The sequence below is a fragment of the Panthera tigris genome, chromosome X (genome assembly GCF_018350195.1).
Source record: "Panthera tigris isolate Pti1 chromosome X, P.tigris_Pti1_mat1.1, whole genome shotgun sequence".
Lineage (NCBI taxonomy): Eukaryota > Metazoa > Chordata > Mammalia > Carnivora > Felidae > Panthera > Panthera tigris.
Window position 1 is genome coordinate 56990664 of NC_056677.1, and position 18275 is coordinate 57008938.

General features: G+C 39.7%; 1 protein-coding gene across 1 annotated transcript; it reads right to left on the reverse strand.

Moving 5' to 3' along the window:
* Positions 1 to 16849: 16849 nt before the first annotated feature.
* Positions 16850 to 18056, reverse strand: P2RY4 (pyrimidinergic receptor P2Y4). Its single transcript, XM_007097612.2, has one exon. It carries the CDS (start codon positions 17942 to 17944, stop codon positions 16850 to 16852), a length of 1095 nt encoding a protein of 364 aa, XP_007097674.1. The 5' UTR covers positions 17945 to 18056.
* Between the last annotated feature and the right edge of the window lie 219 nt (positions 18057 to 18275).

The window sequence follows — 18275 nt, forward strand, 5'->3', positions numbered from 1 at the left end:
ACATAATCTAAACCTCTATCAAAACATAGAACATTACCATTACGCAAAAAGTTCCTTCATGCTTCATCCCTATCAATACTTGCCCTAAGCCACCGCCCAGGCAACTTTTCACCCTATATATTAGTTTTTCCTGTCCTAGACTTTCATATAAATGGAGTCATACTGTATAAATTCTTTGTGTCTGGCTTTTTCATACAGCATAATGTTTTTGAGATCCATCTATACTGTTGTATGTATCTGCGGTTCATTCATTGTTATCACTATCTAGTTTAAGTGGACTTCAGTCTGTTTATCCATTCTTCTGTCAATGGGTGCCTGAACTATTTCCATTTGGGGGCAATTATAAACAAAGCTGCCATTCTGTACTACTATAAAGTTACTCTTTGTTCTCTCTTTCCATTCCACACTCTTTGGAAAGAAGTCTATGCACACACAGCCCACACTTAAGGAGTGGGGAGTTATGCTTCCTTTCCTTGAGGGTGGAGAACCTAAATAAATTATTTGGAATTATTCTGTACTAGAGATTTGTCTCTAGCAATTAAAAAAATTATGAAGTCAAATTTATCAAATTTTTGTATGGTTGTTGTTTTCTGAATCCTAAGAAAACTTTTTGTATCCCATGGGGATATCTTTGTTTGTCCATATCTTCTGATCCAAATGCGGTGCTTTTGCACTAATACAAAATGAGTTTTTACAGATGGCTAACAGACATATGAAAAGATGTTCAACATCACTCATCATCAGGGAAATACAAATCAAAACTACAGTGAGATATCACTCATACCAGTCAGAATGGCTAAAATTAACAACACAGGAAACAACAGATGTTGGCAAGGATGTGGAGAAAAGGTAACCCTCTTACACTGTTAGTGGGAATGCTAACTGGTGCAGCTACTCTGGAAAACAGGATGGAGGTTCCTCAAAAAGTTAAAAATAGAACTATCCTATGATCCAATAATTGCACTACTAGGTATTTACCCAAAGGATACAAAAATACAGATTCGAAGGGATACATGCACCCAGATGTTTATAGCAGCATTATCAGCAATAGCCAAAATATGGAAAGAAATCAACTGTCCATCAGTTTTGTAACTGAGCTTTTTTAGAAAGGAGTTTCATTTCTTACAAAAGTTTACTAGGGGAGAGGCACCTGGGTGGCTCAGTTGGTTGAGCATCTGACTCTTGATTTCAGATCAGGTCATGATCTCATGGTTCCTGAGATCAAACCCCAAGTTGAGTTCTGTGCTGGCAGCACAGAGGCTGCTTGGGATTCTCTCTCCCTCTCTCTCTGCCTCTCCCCTGTTCATGCTCTATCTCTTTCAAAATAAATAAAAATATTTAAAAATTTTTACTAGGGGAAAACAAGCTTTTAAATCAGAAGTAAGCCAAACAATATGTAACAGACTGACAGTATCTTACCCAATACCCATTATCTCAATCTTCCTTACTCAGAGAACCCCAATTTTATTTGGGGCAGCAATAAACCCAACTTCCCAAATACACAGCTCAGAGTGGCCATATGACATAGCTCTAGACAATGAGATTTAAGCAGAAATCTACAGAGGGCAGGGGGAGTCTAAAAGGGCCATTGTTTTCCTAATAAAGAAAAATAATTTAGTTTATTAGATCCTTTAGGCTTTGCCTTATGCTTTTACCCCTTTCTTCCTGTGTAGAACACAAAGTGCTTAGAAACTGAGCAACCGTTTTACAACCATAAAGGCATAAAACACACAATACAAAGATTGTGAAGCACAAAGCCTTAAGCATTATCTTGAGCAACTGGACCCACCCTTGGGCTGCCTACTTTGGATTTTTTGTTGTTAAAAAAAAAAAAAAACACCTATTTTGCTTAACCACCACAAAAGCCTTTCTGTTGCATGCAGTCAAATGCAGTCCTAACTGATACACTCTACTTCAAAAGGAAAAGGTTTGCAGGGAAAGTATTTTAACTTTTATTAGGAGAATGAGGAAAAGTCTTTTGATTTGAAAAGCAATGGGATTTCCTGCAAAAAGAAAAGTATTTTTCTTGTCTTGTTCTGTATCTGCCCATGGTGGAGAGCAAGATATCTAGGAAAGCAGGAAACACAAGCTAACTCCTGCCCTCTGATGAAATGGGATCAAGATCTTAGATTTTGTTTACTAAAATGTGTCATGACATAATAGGTTCTTGAGATGTACCTCAAGAAAAAAGAAAAGAAAAAAAAAACTTCTTGGTCAACAAGCTTGATAGATATTGAATGTAGAACCCCTTCCTCTTAGAAATTCACAGTAGGCATTATCATGTTAAAAGCTCTGAATAAATCCTGTAGTAAACAAATTGCCTTAACATTGTTTGACTCAACCCCTTAATAAGCTATTTTTTTAATTGAAGTATAGTTGATATACAGTATTATATTAGTTTCAGGTGTACAACATAGTGATTCAATAATTCCACACATTACACGATGCTCACCACAATCAGTATAGTTACCATCTGTCACTATACAAAATTATTGGCTATATTCCTTATGCTGTGCTTCTCATCCCTGTAATGTGTTTATTTTATAACTGGAAATTTGTACCTCTTAATCCCCTTCATCTGTTTCACCTATTCCCCATCCCCCTCCTTCCTGGTAATCACCAGTTTGTGCTCTGTATTTGCTAATTTCTTCTTTTTTTTTTTTTTAGACTCTATATATAGCGAAATAGTACGGTATTTGTCTTATTCTGAGCTATTTCACTTAGCATAATATACTCTAGGTCCATCCTAGAGTATAGTCACAAATGGCAAGATTTCACTCTTGTTTATGGCTGAGTAATATTCCATTGTATACATCGACCACATCTTCATTCATCTGTCAATGGACACTTAGGTTGCTCCCATATCTGGGCTATTGTAAATAATGCGATAAACATAAGGGTGCATATATCTTTTCTAATTAATGTTTTTGTTCTTTGGGTAAATACCCACTAGTGGAATTACTGGGTCAAATAATATTTCTATTTTTAGTTCTTTGAGGAACCATCATACTATTTTCCGTAGTGGCTGCATCAATTGATATTCCCACCAACTGTGCACAAGGGTTCCCTTTTCCCCACATCCTGGCCAACACTTGTTATTTCTTGTCCTTTTTCTCCCTGCTTTGAGTATAGTTGATATACAATGTTACATTAGTTTCAGGTGTACAACATTTCCTGTCTTTTTGATACTAGCCATTCTGACAAGTGTGAGGTGATATCTCATTGTGGTTTTGATTTGCATTGCCCTGATGATGAGTGATGTTGAGCATCTTTTCATGTGTCTGTTAGCCATCAGAATGTCTTCTTTGGAAAAGTGTTTATTCATGTCTTCTGTCCATTTTTTAATTGGATTACTTGTTTTTTGGGTGTTGAGTTTTACAAGTTCTTTATATATTTTGATATTAGTCCCTTATTGGCTATATAACTTGCAAATATCTCCTCCCAATCACTTGGTTGCCTTTTCATTTTGTTGATAGTTTCCTTCACTGTGTAGAAGCTTTTTAGTGTGATGTAGTCCCATTTGTTTGTTTGTTTTTTTGTTTTTTTTGTTTTTTTTTTTTTTTTTGCTTTTGTTTCCCTTGCCTCCGAAGACACAGAAAAATGTTGCTAAGGCCGTTGTCCAACAGATCACTGCCTATGTTTCTTCTAGGAGTTTTGTGCTTTCAGGTCTTACATTTAGTTCTTTAATCAATTTTGTGTTTATTTTGTGTATGGTGTAAGAAAGTGGTCCAGTTTCATTCTTTTCCATGTAGCTGTCAATTTCCCATTTATTGAAGAAACTGTCTTTTCACCTATGTCATAGATTAATTGATCATATAAGTTTGGGTTTATTTCTGAGCTCTCTATCCTGTTCCTTTGATCTATGTGTTTATTTTTCTGCCAGTAACATACTGTTTCGATTACTGCAGATTTGTAATATTTTTTGAAATCTGGGATTGTGACACCTCCAGCTTTATTCTTTTTTCTCAAAATTGCTTTGGCTATTCAGGATCTTTTGTGGTTCCATACAAATTTTAGGAGTATTTGTTTTAGTTCTGGGAAAAATGCTATTGGTATTTTGATAGGGATTGCATTGAACCTGTAGATTGCTTTGGATAGTATGGACATTTGAACAATATTAATTTTTCCAACCACGTTCATGACACATCTTTCCATTTATGTCATCTTCAATTTATTTCATCAATGTCGTATAGTTTTCAGAGTGCAGGTCTTTCACCCACTTGGCTAAATTTGTTCCTAGATATTTTATTCTCTTTGGTGCAATTGTAAATGGGGTTGTTGTTTTAATTTCTCTTCATGTTACTTCATTATTAGTATATAGAAATGCAAGTGATTTTTGTATATTCATTTTGTATCCTGCAACTTTGCTGAATTCATTTTTTAGTACTAATAGTTTTTTGGTGGAGTCTTGGATTTTCTATATATGGTACCATGTAATCTGCAAATGGTGACAGTTTTACTTCTTCCTTTCTGATTTGGATGCCTTTTATTTCTTTTCTTTCTCCGTTTACTGTGGCTAGGACTGGCAGTACTATATTGAATAAAAATGGAATAAGTGGACATCTTTATCTTGTTTGAGGAAACGTTTTCAGTATTTTACCATTGAGTATGATGTTAGCTATGGGTTTTTCATATATGGCCTTTATTATCTTGAAGTATGTTCCCTCTAAATCCACTTTTTTGAGAGTTTTTATTATGAATGAATATTGAATTTTGTCAGATGATTTTTTGCATCTACTGATATGATCATATGGTTTTTATTGTTCATTTTGTTAATGTGGTTTTTCATGCTGTCTGATTTGTGGATATTCAACCATCACTGGAATAAAGATCACTTGATCATAGTGAATGATCTTTTTCATATGTTTTTGAATTCAGTTTGCTAATATTTGTTGAGGAGTTTTGTATCTATGTTCATGAGGATTATTGGCTTTTAGTGGCTTTTCTGTGTGTTTGTGTGTAGTGTCATTGTCTGGTTTGGGTATGAGGGTAATGCTGTCCTCATAGGATGAATTTTGAAGTTTTCCTTCCTCTTTATTTTTTGGAATAGTTTGAGAATGATAGGTATTAACTCTTTCATAAATTTTTGGTAGAATTCACCTGTGAAGCCATCTGGTCCTGGAATTTTATTAGTTGGGAATTTTTTTTATTGCAATTCAATTTCATTACTAGTAAACAGTCTATTCAGATTTTCTATTTCTTCCTGATTCACTCTTAGAAGACTGTATGTTTCTAGAAATTTTTCCATTTCTTCTAGGTTGTCCAATTTGTTGGCATATAATTTTTCATAGTAGTCTCTTATAATCCTTGTATTTCTATGGTGTCAGGTGTTACTTCTCTTTTATTTCTTTTTTTAATTTTTTAATTTTAATTCTAGTTAGTTCACTTACAACATTATATTAGTTTCAGATGTACAATATAGTGGTTCAACAATTCCACATATCACCCCGTGCACATCATAGCAAGTACACTCCTTAACCCCCATCACCTATTTAACCCATCCTCACACTCATCTCCCCTCTGGTATCCATCAGTTTGTTCCCTATAGTTAAAAGTTTGTTTTAGGGCACCTGGGTGGCTCAGTCAGTTAAGCATCTGACTTTAGCTCAGGTCATGATCTCACAGTTTGTGGGTTCGAGCCCTGCCTTGGGTTCTGCGCTGACAGCTCAGAGCCTAAAGTCTGCTTTAGATTCTGTTTCTTTCTCTCTGCCCCTCCCCTGCTTGTGTTCTTTCTTTCTCTCTCTCTCTCAAAAATAAATAAGCATTTTAAAAAAGGGTCTGTTTCTTGGTTTGTCCCTCTCTTTCTCTCCCCTTTGTTCATCTGTTTTGTTTCTTAAATTCCACATATGAATGAAATCTTATAGTATTTGTCTTTCTCTGACCGAGTTATTTCACTTAGCATTATACACTCTAGCTCCATCCATGTCGTTACAAATAGTACTTCTCTTTTATTTCTGATTTTATTTGAGTCATTTTTTTTTTCTTGATGAATCTGGCTAAATGTATATTGATTTTCTTTATCTTTTCAAAGAACCACCTCCTAGTTTTGTTATTGTATTTTTAAGTCTATTTTATCTACTTTTACTCTAATATTTATAATTTCTTTCCTTCTGCTATCTTTAGAGTTTGTTCTTTTTTTCCTAGTTCCTTTAAGTGTAAGTTTAGGTTGTTTATTTTGAGATTTTTCTTGTTTCTTGAGGTAGGCCTGTATCACAATAAACTTCTATCTTAGAAAAATAAATAAATAAATTCCCATGTTAGAACTGCTTTTGCCGCATCCCCCCAATTTTATTTTTTTTAATTTTTTTTAGTGTTTATTTTTGAGAGAGACAGACAGAGCATGAGTGGGGGAGGGGCAGAGAGAGAGAGAGGGAGAAAGAGAGAGAAAGAGGGAGGCACTGAATTAGAAGCAGGCTCCAGGCTCTGAGCTGTTAGCACAGAGCCTGACTTGGGGCTTGAACTCAAGAAACACGAGATCGTGACCTGAGCCAAAGTCAGATACTTAACTGACTGAGCCATCTGGGCGCCCCTACATCCCCTAAATTTTAAACCATTGTGTTTCCAATTTCATTTGTCTCCAAGAACTTTTTAATTTCCTCTTTGATTTATTCATTGATCCATTGGTTGTTTGGTTCCATGTTGTTTAGCCTCCATGTGTTTGTGTTTCCTCAAGTTTTTTTCTTGTGGTTGATTTCTTGTTTCATACCATTGTGTTTGGAAAAGATGCTTGATATGATTTCAATCTCTTAAATTTATTAAGACTTGTGTTGTAGCCTAATATGTGATCTATCCTGGAGAATGTTCCATGTACACTTGAAAAGAATGTATATTCTGCTATTTATCAACAGAATGTTCTCTATGTATCGGTTAAGTCCATCTAGTCTAATGTGTCATTCAGAGACATTGTTTCTTCATTGGTTTTCTTTCTGGATGATCTATCCATTGATGTAAGTGGGGTGTTATAGTCCCCTATTATTGTTTTACTGGCTATTTCTCTCCTTATGTCTGTTAATATTTGCTTTATATTTTTAGGTGCTCCTATGTTAGATGCATAGATATTTATAGTTGTTATATCCTCTTGTTGGACTGATTCCTTTACCGCTGTGCCATGCCCTTCTTTGTCCTCACTGCAGTCTTTGTTTTAAAGTCATTTTGTCCAGGGGCACCTGGGTGGCTCAAAGATCTGATTTCAGCTCAGGTAATGATCTCGAGGTACATGAATTCAAGCCCCACAGTGGGCTTGCTTCTGTCAGTGTGGAGCATGCATTGGATCCTCTGTCCCCCTCTCTCTCTACCCCTCTCCCACTCGTGCTCTCTCTCAAAAACAAACATTTATTAAAAAATAAAGTAATTAATGATAGATATGTATTTATTGCCATTTTTTTCATTGTTTTCTCATTGTTTTTGTGGATCTCTATTCATTTCTTCTCTTGCTCTCTTCCCTTATGATTGATGTCTTTCTTCACTGTTATGTTTGGATTCTTTTCTCTTTATTTTTTGTGTATCTATTATAGGTTTTAGTTTGTAGTTATGATGAGGTTCATATATATCATATTAAGTATATAACTTTTGATATTAAGTAAGTGGTCACGTAGGTTTGAACACAAACTAATAGCCCTACATTTGTATTCTCCTCTTTCACCTTTTATGTATATTCTGCCATAATTTATATCTTTTATTTTATGAGTCTCTTTACTTTTTAGATATAATTGATTTTACTACTTTTGTCTTTTAACCTTCATACTAGCTTTATAAGTGATTGATTTACTGCCTTTATTATATGATTGCTTTTACTAGTGAAATTATTTCCTTTTATAAATGTCTTATTTTTAGTTATGACCTTTTTTCCCACTTACAGAAGTCTCAACACTTCTCTTAAGGCTGGTTTAGTGGTGATGAACTCCTTTAAATTTTGTCTGGGAAACTCTTTATCTCTCCTCTAATTCTGGATGATAACCTTGCCAGGTAAAGTATACCTGCCAGGTAAAGATAACCTTGCCAGGTAAAGTAATTCTGGATGAAAACCTTGCCAGGTAAAGGTTGTAGGTGGTTTTTTTTTTTTTTTTTCAGCACTTTGAATATATCATGCCACTCTTTTCTGGCCTGCAAGATTTCTGATGAAAAAATAATCTGATAGCCTCATGTGGTTTCCCTTGTATGTAACTTGTTGCTTTCCTCTTGCTGTTTTTAAGATTCTCTCTTTATCTTTAATCTTTGACTTCTTTTTATTTTTTATTTTTTTTATTAAATTTTTTTAATGCTTATTTATTTTTGAGACAGAGAGAGACAGAGCATGAACAGGGGAGGTTCAGAGAGAGAGGGAGACACAGAATCGGAAGCAGGCTCCAGGCTCTGAGCTGTCAGCACAGAGTCCGACGCGGGGCTTGAACTGACAGACTGTGAGATCATGACCTGAGCCGAAGTCGGACGCTTAACCAACTGAGCCACCCAGGCGCCCCTAATCTTTGACATTTTAATTATTATATGTCTTGGTGTTTACCTGCTTGAGTTCATCTTGTTTGGGGCTCTCTTTGCTTCCTGGACCTGGATATCTCTTTCCCCAGGTTAATAGGCACAGACTGGGAACTGTGGGGCACTCTGCACTGGAGGAACCCTGGTGGGACAGGCAGAGGTGAAGTGGGCACAGGTGGGAGAGGTTTTCCCAAGGTGCTTCAGGAAGGGCCTGCTCTGGCAAGTTGGCTGCAGCTGAAGTGAGCACACACCTGGCGTGTCCTGGAGAGTTTTATACCCATGCCACCTAGGTGAGATGGCTGTAGTACAGGGGTGTCTTGGTGTATATTGCACTGAGGCCACGTGGGTGGGACAACTGGAGCTCAGGTGGTCATGAGTAGGGGAGGCCACATTGGGGGAATGACTGGAGCTGGTGTGGACTAGGGGCTCTGTGCTCACTGAGGTGGCAGGCTGGCTAGAGTGTCCAGACCCCCTTCCCATCTGCAGTATCACGGTAGAGGGTGGGATGTAAAAAATGGTGCTCACCAGCACTTCCAACCCTGGATAGTGTTCCAGCAGTTCCCCTGCCATTTAGGGGATGCTCTAGTGTTCACTTACAGTTTAGTTTCCCTTTAAGCCATGGCTTTTTTTTTTTTCTGTGCCTGAGGGTGGGCAAACCTGTGCACAGATTCCTCAGTGTTATCCTTCCTCACTGCAGTTTGCAGCATTGGGAGAGAGGGTCACATTGTTACTGTGTCCCAATCTCTCCTGCTGTTCTCTTTGTAGTCCCTCTATCCTTTGTTGTGCCAAAGCAATTCAATCAGCTCTCAGTTTTTCTTCAGGAGGAATTACTCTATATGTAGGTGTAGATTTGCTGTGTCCATGGCAGGAGGTGAGTTCAAGGTCTGCCCATTTCACTATGTTGGACCTTACCTTCTAATCCCACCCCTTAAATCTTAGTAACATGTGTTACTGCCCCAGAATATGTGCTTTGGGAAACTGCATTAGGGAAATGAATAAAGACTGAAACATATAAAATCAAGCTAGCTTAAGTCTTCAAAGACCCAGAGCAATGAGTACCCTCTGAAAGAAATCCACCAAGATCAGAGCATGTAAAAATGTTTTATTCACATTGGAGATAAATAGCTGTTGGTATAGTAAAAAGGATGGGGTTTACAATGAGCATTAAGTTAAATATCAGTGAGAAGTAAACCAATTGAGCAGGTGCCAGCATCACAATGAAAGCATTAGTTGATTTTTCTCTTGAGTTTTCCAAGTACGTCTGGTTTCTTCTTCCCATCAGTAGATCCAGCAGCATGACTAAGGCCTCAAACTGTGGTACAAAATTTATTGTAATAACCAGGAAGCCCCAAAAAGGATTTCATCTTGTCTTGAAGAGTTCTCACATTTTAATAATTTACCCTTTGACTCAAGGAGAGATAATTTGTCTTCCTCCCACTTTATGACCTAAATCCATAAGCTCTGCCAATCAAACATACACCAAGGTGCCCTCATAGACAGACTCATTCTTTTGTTGTGCTCAAGTATTTCTGTATTCCCTTTTGGTGACAAATCCCATCCCAGCTCATACTAGAAATATAAGTTCTGTAGGTTATGGCAAGTAACTTATTCAGTGGGTTATTCTGAAATCTTTGGAAAGAGACAGAGGCATATAGGAACTAAAAGGGAAGGAGGAGTATAAATACATGTAAACAGTTCTTGATTACAAAAGCTATTTGAGATTGGCCTCTTTAGATAATGTCATTGGCTAATATCTCTTGTATACAAGTTGGCAAGGAATGAAGTATTTCTTTATTATCTTTCTGAGTGTCTCATCTTCTCTGAATTCTCTTATGCATTCACTGTTGCTTACTTCCTTAATTTTTCTTTTTTTCTTTCATTCAAAAGTTTTTTTAAAAATAACTTTTATAAGTCCTTCTTTTTGAAACTCTCTTCTCTCTTGATGCAATGCCAACGTTTCAATCTGTTTCCTCCCAGTTCATCGCTACGGTCATCTCTCACTGATCAGTTTTCAGCCTCCTGCTTCTCACATTCATGGGTTCAGTCTTTGTCATGATCTTAACTATCACTTCTAAGCAGCTCCAAATCCATATTTAGAAGTTTGGCTCCTCATCCAGCCACACTAAAGTTGTGAACTGTTGAAAAGGAATTCCTACCCACAGGAACTGTAAATGATGTTTTTTCATCCATTACTCCATTGGCACTTCACAACAGCCCTACTAAATGAGTAATTCTTATCCCCAATTTACCAATGAGGAAACAGAAGCTCAGAGAGATTAAGCAACTTGTCTGACATCATGCAACTAGTGAGTAGCATATTGAAGATTTAAAGCCACCTCTGGTTGAGTAAATTGCTTGTTCTCTCTACTACTTCTCATTACCTTCTTCACCAAAATGTTGGCTTTCATCACATCAGTGAAGGAGAAAAGAGTCCTAGGTGCATCCTAGGAAAAACATTAGGCTAACTGGTTGGGCATTATGGGATGAAGTAGTAGAAAATGTGAGGAAAGTCAAAGCTCTGATGTGTCATCTTCTCCCCATCTCCACATTCAGATCCGCCTTATAGGTAGTCCAAATAATGAGTAGCCAGTTTAGTAGAATGTGGAAGATGCTGGACAGACCCACTTTCCTTTATAATATCTTTCCAATGCCCTCCCTGTCTTCACTGTTCTTAAAAAGTGCCCTCGGGTCTTTAGGTTTCTTGTGTTTCCTGTGGCCTCTTAACACGGAAATATGCCCAGGAACAGAAACATTAAACTGAATTACTGACATGTAACTATTCAGCAAATATTTATGAAGCACCATTTATTAAACAAATGAGATGATATAATAAAAACCATTCATATTTGTTTAGCTCTCTAGATTTGCAGAGCCTTACCACAATCTGAAGTACTTAAAGCTGAGATTATGATCCTCATTTTACAAGTGATGAAATTATGGCTCAAAGAGTCTGAATGACTCACCCAAGTGACACACCTAAGCCCTACTTTCATAACTAGGGCTCAGACTTGGCTCTTCTGATTTTCGGTCCTATGCTCTTTCCTTTCTATCACAGCAACTCAAGGAATTTATAGGAGGGAATGCAAAACAAACATAAAGAGTCAAGTAGCAATAATAGTATAATTTCAAAAGACAATAAAAGTGCCAAGTGACTGATATAAACAGTAATTATTGTAGGAGTGACCAGGAAGGTCACTGTGGGCAAGAGTCACCAAAGAAAGCCTAAAAGAGGAAGTGGAGCTTGATCCTGGCTTTGGAAACTAGGTAAGAAAAGGACAGTGAGAGAAGAAAGGGAGGGCATTCTGGGGCAGGGGAAAAGAAGACTAAAGGTGCAGAGCTGAGAAAGTGCAAGTCTCATTTGGAGAAAGAATAGGGAGCTCAAATTAGCTGGAGAAGAAAGATTTGTATTGGGGAGGAATGGAAAATAAGACTGAAAAAGCTCTTTTTCATTTCTGACTAAAGGATTTAAATTTGTCTTGTAGACAATAGGCAACAATGAGAGAGTTTTAAGTAAGAGAGTGAAACTGTGAAAGCAGTGTTAGGGCTGATTAATCTGGCAGTATGCATTATATAGGATGCATTTGTGTGAGAAGACACTGGAGGTAAGAAAGACCAGTTTGGAGGCTGTATCAGTCAGTCAGGGATAAGGTGACAAGAGTCAGTATTAGAATGGTAGTACTGGGATCATAAAGGAAGGCCAATTGACATGATAACTAAAGAAATGCCAGAATCTCATGAAATAAAAAGAGAAGAATTGAAGTTACCTGAGCATTTTTGAGCCTAGGTGACTTGAGGAAAAATGATGCTATGAAAAGAAGTGAAGACAGATAAGGAAACTGGTTTAGAGAGCTTAGTTTTTGTTTGTTTTTTAATGTTTATTTTTGAAAGAGACAAAGACAGAATGAGAGTGGGTTGGAGCAGAGGAGAGAGGGAGACATAGAATCTGAAGCAGGCTCCAGGCTCCTAGCTGTCAGCACAGAGCCCAACGTGGGTCTCGAACTCACAAACTGAGATTATGACCTGAACCGAAGTCAGACACTCAACCGACTGAGCCACCCAGGCACCCAAGAGAGTTTAGTTTTTGACATCTTGGGTTGGAAGTAACAATGGAAGATCCGAGTGAAACTGTCCAGGAGGCAATTAAATATATAGAGGTGGAACTTGGGAGGAAGGACAGCTTAGACCTGAGTTGGCATGGTGTAATGGAAGGAGATCTGGGAGTCATGGGTCTTGGGGGCTAGGCCTAGTTCCTGCTATGCCACTAATTTACTAAGTAATGGGCAAGTCATATCTTTGGGCCTGTTCCCTGCTTTGTAAGGTGACAGGTTACCTAGGCCCTAGAATATTTCCAAAGTATTCTCAAGGACTCTAGGTCAACTGACTTGTATTCGTGTGTGCATATATTCTCTCCAACAGAAAATCAAGGGTCAAGATGGTAGGAGGGGGAATGGATTAAATAATCCCCAAATGCTATGACATGACAGATCTTGAAACTCTGTTTACTTAGGGAGTAAAAGAGGAGAAGCCAGCAAAGGAAGAGGAAGTAGTAAGATGAGTAAAAGTGGGAGGAGAGAAATTTAAAGCAACATGATAAAATAAGGAACTAAAATTAAAAGTAAAAATTATAATAAATGGAAGAAATGTTTATATCAAATGTGACAAAAGGTTAACATGTATGTTTTTTCAAGTTTTTTTAATGTTTATTTTTGAGAGAGAGAGAGAGAGAGCATGAGTGGGAGAAGGGGAGAGAGAGAGAGAGAATGAGAATCTGAAACATGTTCCAAGCTCTGAGCTGTCAGCAGAGAGCCTGAGTGGGGGCTTGAACTCAGAACAGCAAGATCATGACCTGAACCGAAGTCTGAAACTTAACTGACTGAACCACCCAGGCACCCCTAACATGTATGTTAAAGAATGCATTTAGATATATAAGATCATCAGTGTGTATAAGACCATTAATGCCAATTGGTGAAGGATATGAACAGAGAGTTCACACAAGAGGAAATGCAAATAGTAAACATATGTAAAGTGTTCTATCCCATGAGTAATAAAAAAAGGTGAAGTTAATAATTTAATGTTTAAGCCATCCAAAAAGATTTCTTATAAAGTCCAATGCTACAGCTGCAAGGGAGATGGAACACTCACATGCCATTGTGACATTGAAAATTTGTGCAGTCTTTTTGAAAATCAAGATCCAGTGCTCACCTTGGCAGCACATATACTAAAATTGGAATGAAAATCAAGATCCATAAAAATATTCATGCTCTTTGATCTGGTAAGCCCACTCCTGAGAACTTGTCCTAGAAACACTACAAGTTTTCTTCTTGCAAAGAAGAAAAAAAGCTATATCCATTAAGATGTTCAAAGCACAGAAAAATTGGGAATCGCCTAAATGTCTGATAATAGGGGAATAGTCAAATAAAATACAATCTACTAATGGATGTAATTTTATGTGGCTATTGAAATGATAAACATGAAAGACTGTAGTACAAGGACAGTATTTAAAATAAAAAATTTTAAAGCAAAATTTTAAAATACATGCACACTATGCTTACATTTATATAAAATATAAGTATATATTATGCAAACTGAAAAAGCATGGAACATAGATAAATGAAAATAATTGTTTAGGGTTTGGAAGTATAGATGAATATTTTCTTTCAAAATTTTCTTTAATGTTGTCATAGTGGAATTTTTTAATTGTTTTCATTAAGCTGTTAAACAGGATATGCAAGAGGATAAAGTGAGGTAGAGATAGTCAAAGAGGAATATAAAGAAGAGATCATTAAAGATCTCGCTTATGAAGTAATTTGTGTTCTTCCAGGTACAGAAGGAAACCAGGTTCAGAGAGTTAAGGGATGACTTTATAATGATACGTATGGTACTCTTTCTAGAAATCTGACAGTGAAATGAATAAGATGAGTAGAATGTTAGTTACAAGAAACAGCATGGTCAAGGTATGGGCGATAATGCTTTATTGTTGTTTGGTTGGGTTTTGTCATGTGTGGTCTTTAAAAAATGTGTATTTAATTAGAGAGAGAGAGAGAGAATCCCAAGCAGGCTCCACACTGTCAGCACAAAGCCTGATGTGGGCCTCGATCTCATGAATTGCAAGATCATGACTTGAGCTGAAACCAAGAGTTGGACGCTCAACCGACTGAGCTACCCAGGTGCCCCTGTTGTGTGTGTGTTTTTTAAAAGATGGGATGAAATCAGTTATGGAAAGACAAAAAGTGATAAAAAGAGATAAACAAAAGAAAAAGTAAGAGAGCCACCTCTTATGTGGGGTCTACAGGGAAGAAAGGAAGAAAGACAAGATGGATATAAAAGTAGAGTTATCATGAATGAAGCAGAAAGAAGTTAAGGTATTAGATCTTCTCAGTTTCATTAGAAGCAAGGTAACTCTTAGAAGGTCATAGGGTAGGATGAAGTTGGAGCCTTGAGAAGGTGGAAAATACAGGAAACACTTGCTCTGGAGTGTTCACTAGGAATTCAGCAGGCTAACAAAAATGGGGGTTTAGATGAAGTTCCAAGACATAAAGTTTCAGTGGGTCAAAACAGCCACTGGCTTCATCTGCAATCTCCTCCAGTATAGGAGAGAGGAGAAAAGTGACCCAAGGTGAAAATGTGTTTAACTAGAGTATAAGGGAAGACATCCTGAAAGTAGCAGACCACCAAGTCTGGGCAGTTAGTCTTGATAAAACATACGGGAATTAAATGGACTGGAGAAATGGAGGAGACTGGGTAGTTGTGATAGAGAAAGCAGCTTTACTTGGTGGGGTCAGTGGATAGGAGAGGTGATGGGCAAGGAGGGTATGGTCATAGGAATAAAAGAAAGAGTACAGATGAAAAACGAGATATGTAACCGTCTAGGCAGCGGCCATGAGACAGCAAAACTAGTAAAGAAAAGGCCAGTCCATTTACTCCTAATGGAAAGAGTCATGGGTAGCAGGCAGAAAGAGGGAGCACATGGAAGGATGCAAAGGGAGACTCAGGGGCATTGAAGTCATTTTTTTCTGAAGACTAGCCTCAGCCCTACTCTCCATAGAGACCCCTTAGACAAGTAAGAGATCCGATACAGGTCAGCAATAGTGGGGCAAAAGAAAAGGCAGGCTGGAGACTCAGAGGACCAGTGGGCTAGAAGCCAATTTCAGAGTGAGGGTGCCTAGAAGTGTGAGCCCTCCTTTCTTATGAATGTCTGCCTAGACACTCTTACTTCCTGAGGTTTGGGGGTTAGCTGCCCAAGTTCTGTACCCACCCCCCGACTCCTGTAAGCCCATAAGCACCAAGATGGTGCTAGGGGGGGAATAACTGGATGGGAGACTCTGAAGGGAGCTGTCCTAGTCCCCATGCTCTGCCCTGGCAGTGAAGCCTTAAAGCCTGATATGAAAGAGTTGGTGACAGATTTATTATTCACCTAGGACAGGAGCTAGAGAAAGGGGAGAAACCAGTGAAGAGCCAGCTCTGGGCGTCAATCCTGCCACCACCCCAAACTCTGCATAAACCTGCTCTACCTCTTCATGCTGGAAGTTACAGTCACAAATATGAGAGCTTCCCCATCTCTTTCTAAGCCATCCTCTGTTCTTTTCATTAAGTGCAGGATAACAGTCAAATATGCTCTCAGCAAACATTATAAAGGAGGTCCTGTTCCAAAGGCTGTTATCGACTTGGGCCCTGCCCCTTGAGGCAAGATACCCACCCCATGGTAAAACTCAGGGCTCCCTCTCTGCCTCGTGTCTATATACCAGTTCAACAGTGCCATGCCTCCAGCTGCATGTGGGGACCCCGACATGCAGGTTGCCTGAGATTGAGCCCTATCTCAGCACTTCAGTAGGCAAGACTATGCTGTCTTTGAGAGGAAACCAGGAAGTGGGTGTGGGCACTACGTATGTCGCATCCTTGGCATCTGTGATATGCTGGCGCCCCCACCTCCTGATTCTGGCTATCACCATCAGATAAATCAGACCAATCCTGAGATTATCCCACTTCTCCACCTCTTCAGTCTAATGCTCTGGTCTGGTTGAAGGAACACATGCTATACAAATATGTGTGGGAAAAGGGAGGGGGCAAGAGGACTGGGTGAGATTTTTAGGAAGCCTTGTATGATCAAGAGACGGGACCAATGGACGCAGGAAGGAGACAGAAACAAAGAGAAAGAAGAGTGGCTGTTATTGCCTTTGGCTAAAAAGGAGAGGGCGACTAAAGGGTTTATGAGAGATGGAGTCACACGTGATTTCCCCGGTTCCTCTCAATCCTCAGGGTGTTGGCCTCTCCAGAACCTGGAAAAGAGGAAGAAGCAGCCATATTGGGTGTAACTATTGAGTTCCCTCACCTCTGCCCTGCACTCATCCTTTTTCCTCTTACTTTCTGGCTCCCAGTGTTACAGTCTATTTGCCCCAGAGGCAGGGAAGCCACTGTCCCAGTGGGTGGATGTCCACCTGCAGCTGTTATCCTCAGGTAGGGACACCAGCACCAGGGAGGAGGCAGGCATGCGGGGCTGGGGCCCACCACTACTGCAGAAGTGCTGGAGTTGATGGCGATACTTGTCCCCAGTGAGCAGGTAGAGCACAGGATCCAGGCAGCTGTTAGCACTGGCCAGAGGCCGAGTCACTTTGTAGACCACATTGACAATGTTCAGCACGTGGCAGTCAGCTTCCAACAGCCTTGACATGTAATAAATAGTGCGGGTGATGTAGAAAGGTACAAAGCAGACAGCAAAGACGGTCAGCACCACAGCGATGGTGCAGAGAGAGCGCAGACGAGAAGATGACTGGGCAGTCCCTGGCAAGGGCCAATACAGGCGCCTGGCCATGAGCCCATAGCAGACAAGAGTGACCAGGCAGGGCACAAAGAGAAGCCCCATGATTGCTGAACTGAAGTGCACATAGTGGTCAAACTCCTCAGGCCGAGTGGTGTCATGACACAGGATGGTGTCCCCCTTGGGGCTGGTTGTGACAAACAGCAGGTTGGGCACAAGGCAGCCGGCTACAACCAACCAAACTGCCAGGCAGAGAAGGCCTGCGAAGTGAGGCTGGCCCCAGCGGAGTGCCCGCAGTGGGTGGCAGATGCCCAGGTAGCGGTGCACACTGATGCAGGTGAGGAAAAGGACACTGCAGTAGAGATTCCAATAGAAGAGAAAGCGGATGAACTTGCAGAGCCCAGTACCAAAGGGCCAGTGGTTGTGGGCTGCATAATAGTAGACGAGGGTGGGTAGTGACAGCACATACAAAGTGTCTGATAAGGCCAAGTGGAACATGTAGGTGACTGTTGCATCCCATGGTCGGAGGCGAAAGAGGAAGAGCCAGAGGGCCAGGGCATTGAGACCTAGGCCCAACACAAAGACAACTGTATAGCTCACAGGCAGCAGAACGAACTTGAACTCCTCATCAAACTGGCAGTTCAGCTCTACCTCACTGTCACCAGGATCCGGGCTGGGGACTAGGGTTGTGAGCAGAGGGGACTCTGCACTGGCCATGGTCCCCCTAGAGGTAGAAAGGGAAGAAGTGAGGGTGGCTGGATTTCCCTGGCCTCCCAGCTCTGCCCTGAGGCCAAAGAGCAGAGAACGAGAAGGGCCATGATTGAAGCATTAGGGGTAGCAAGAGGAGTACATCTGGGTGCACCCAAGCTAGCCTGGCCTCTGCCCAAGCCCCCTTGGTCCAGCCTGGAGTGGTGGGCAGCAGTCAGTGCTGGGCCTCGTAGGGCAGGCAGTGAGCTTGGGTTGTTCTCATTCTGCAGCTGACTCTGTCCTCCAGATCTTGGCTAGCTGAAGGGGTGGAGGGCTAGCAGGACTGTCCAATATGGGAAGA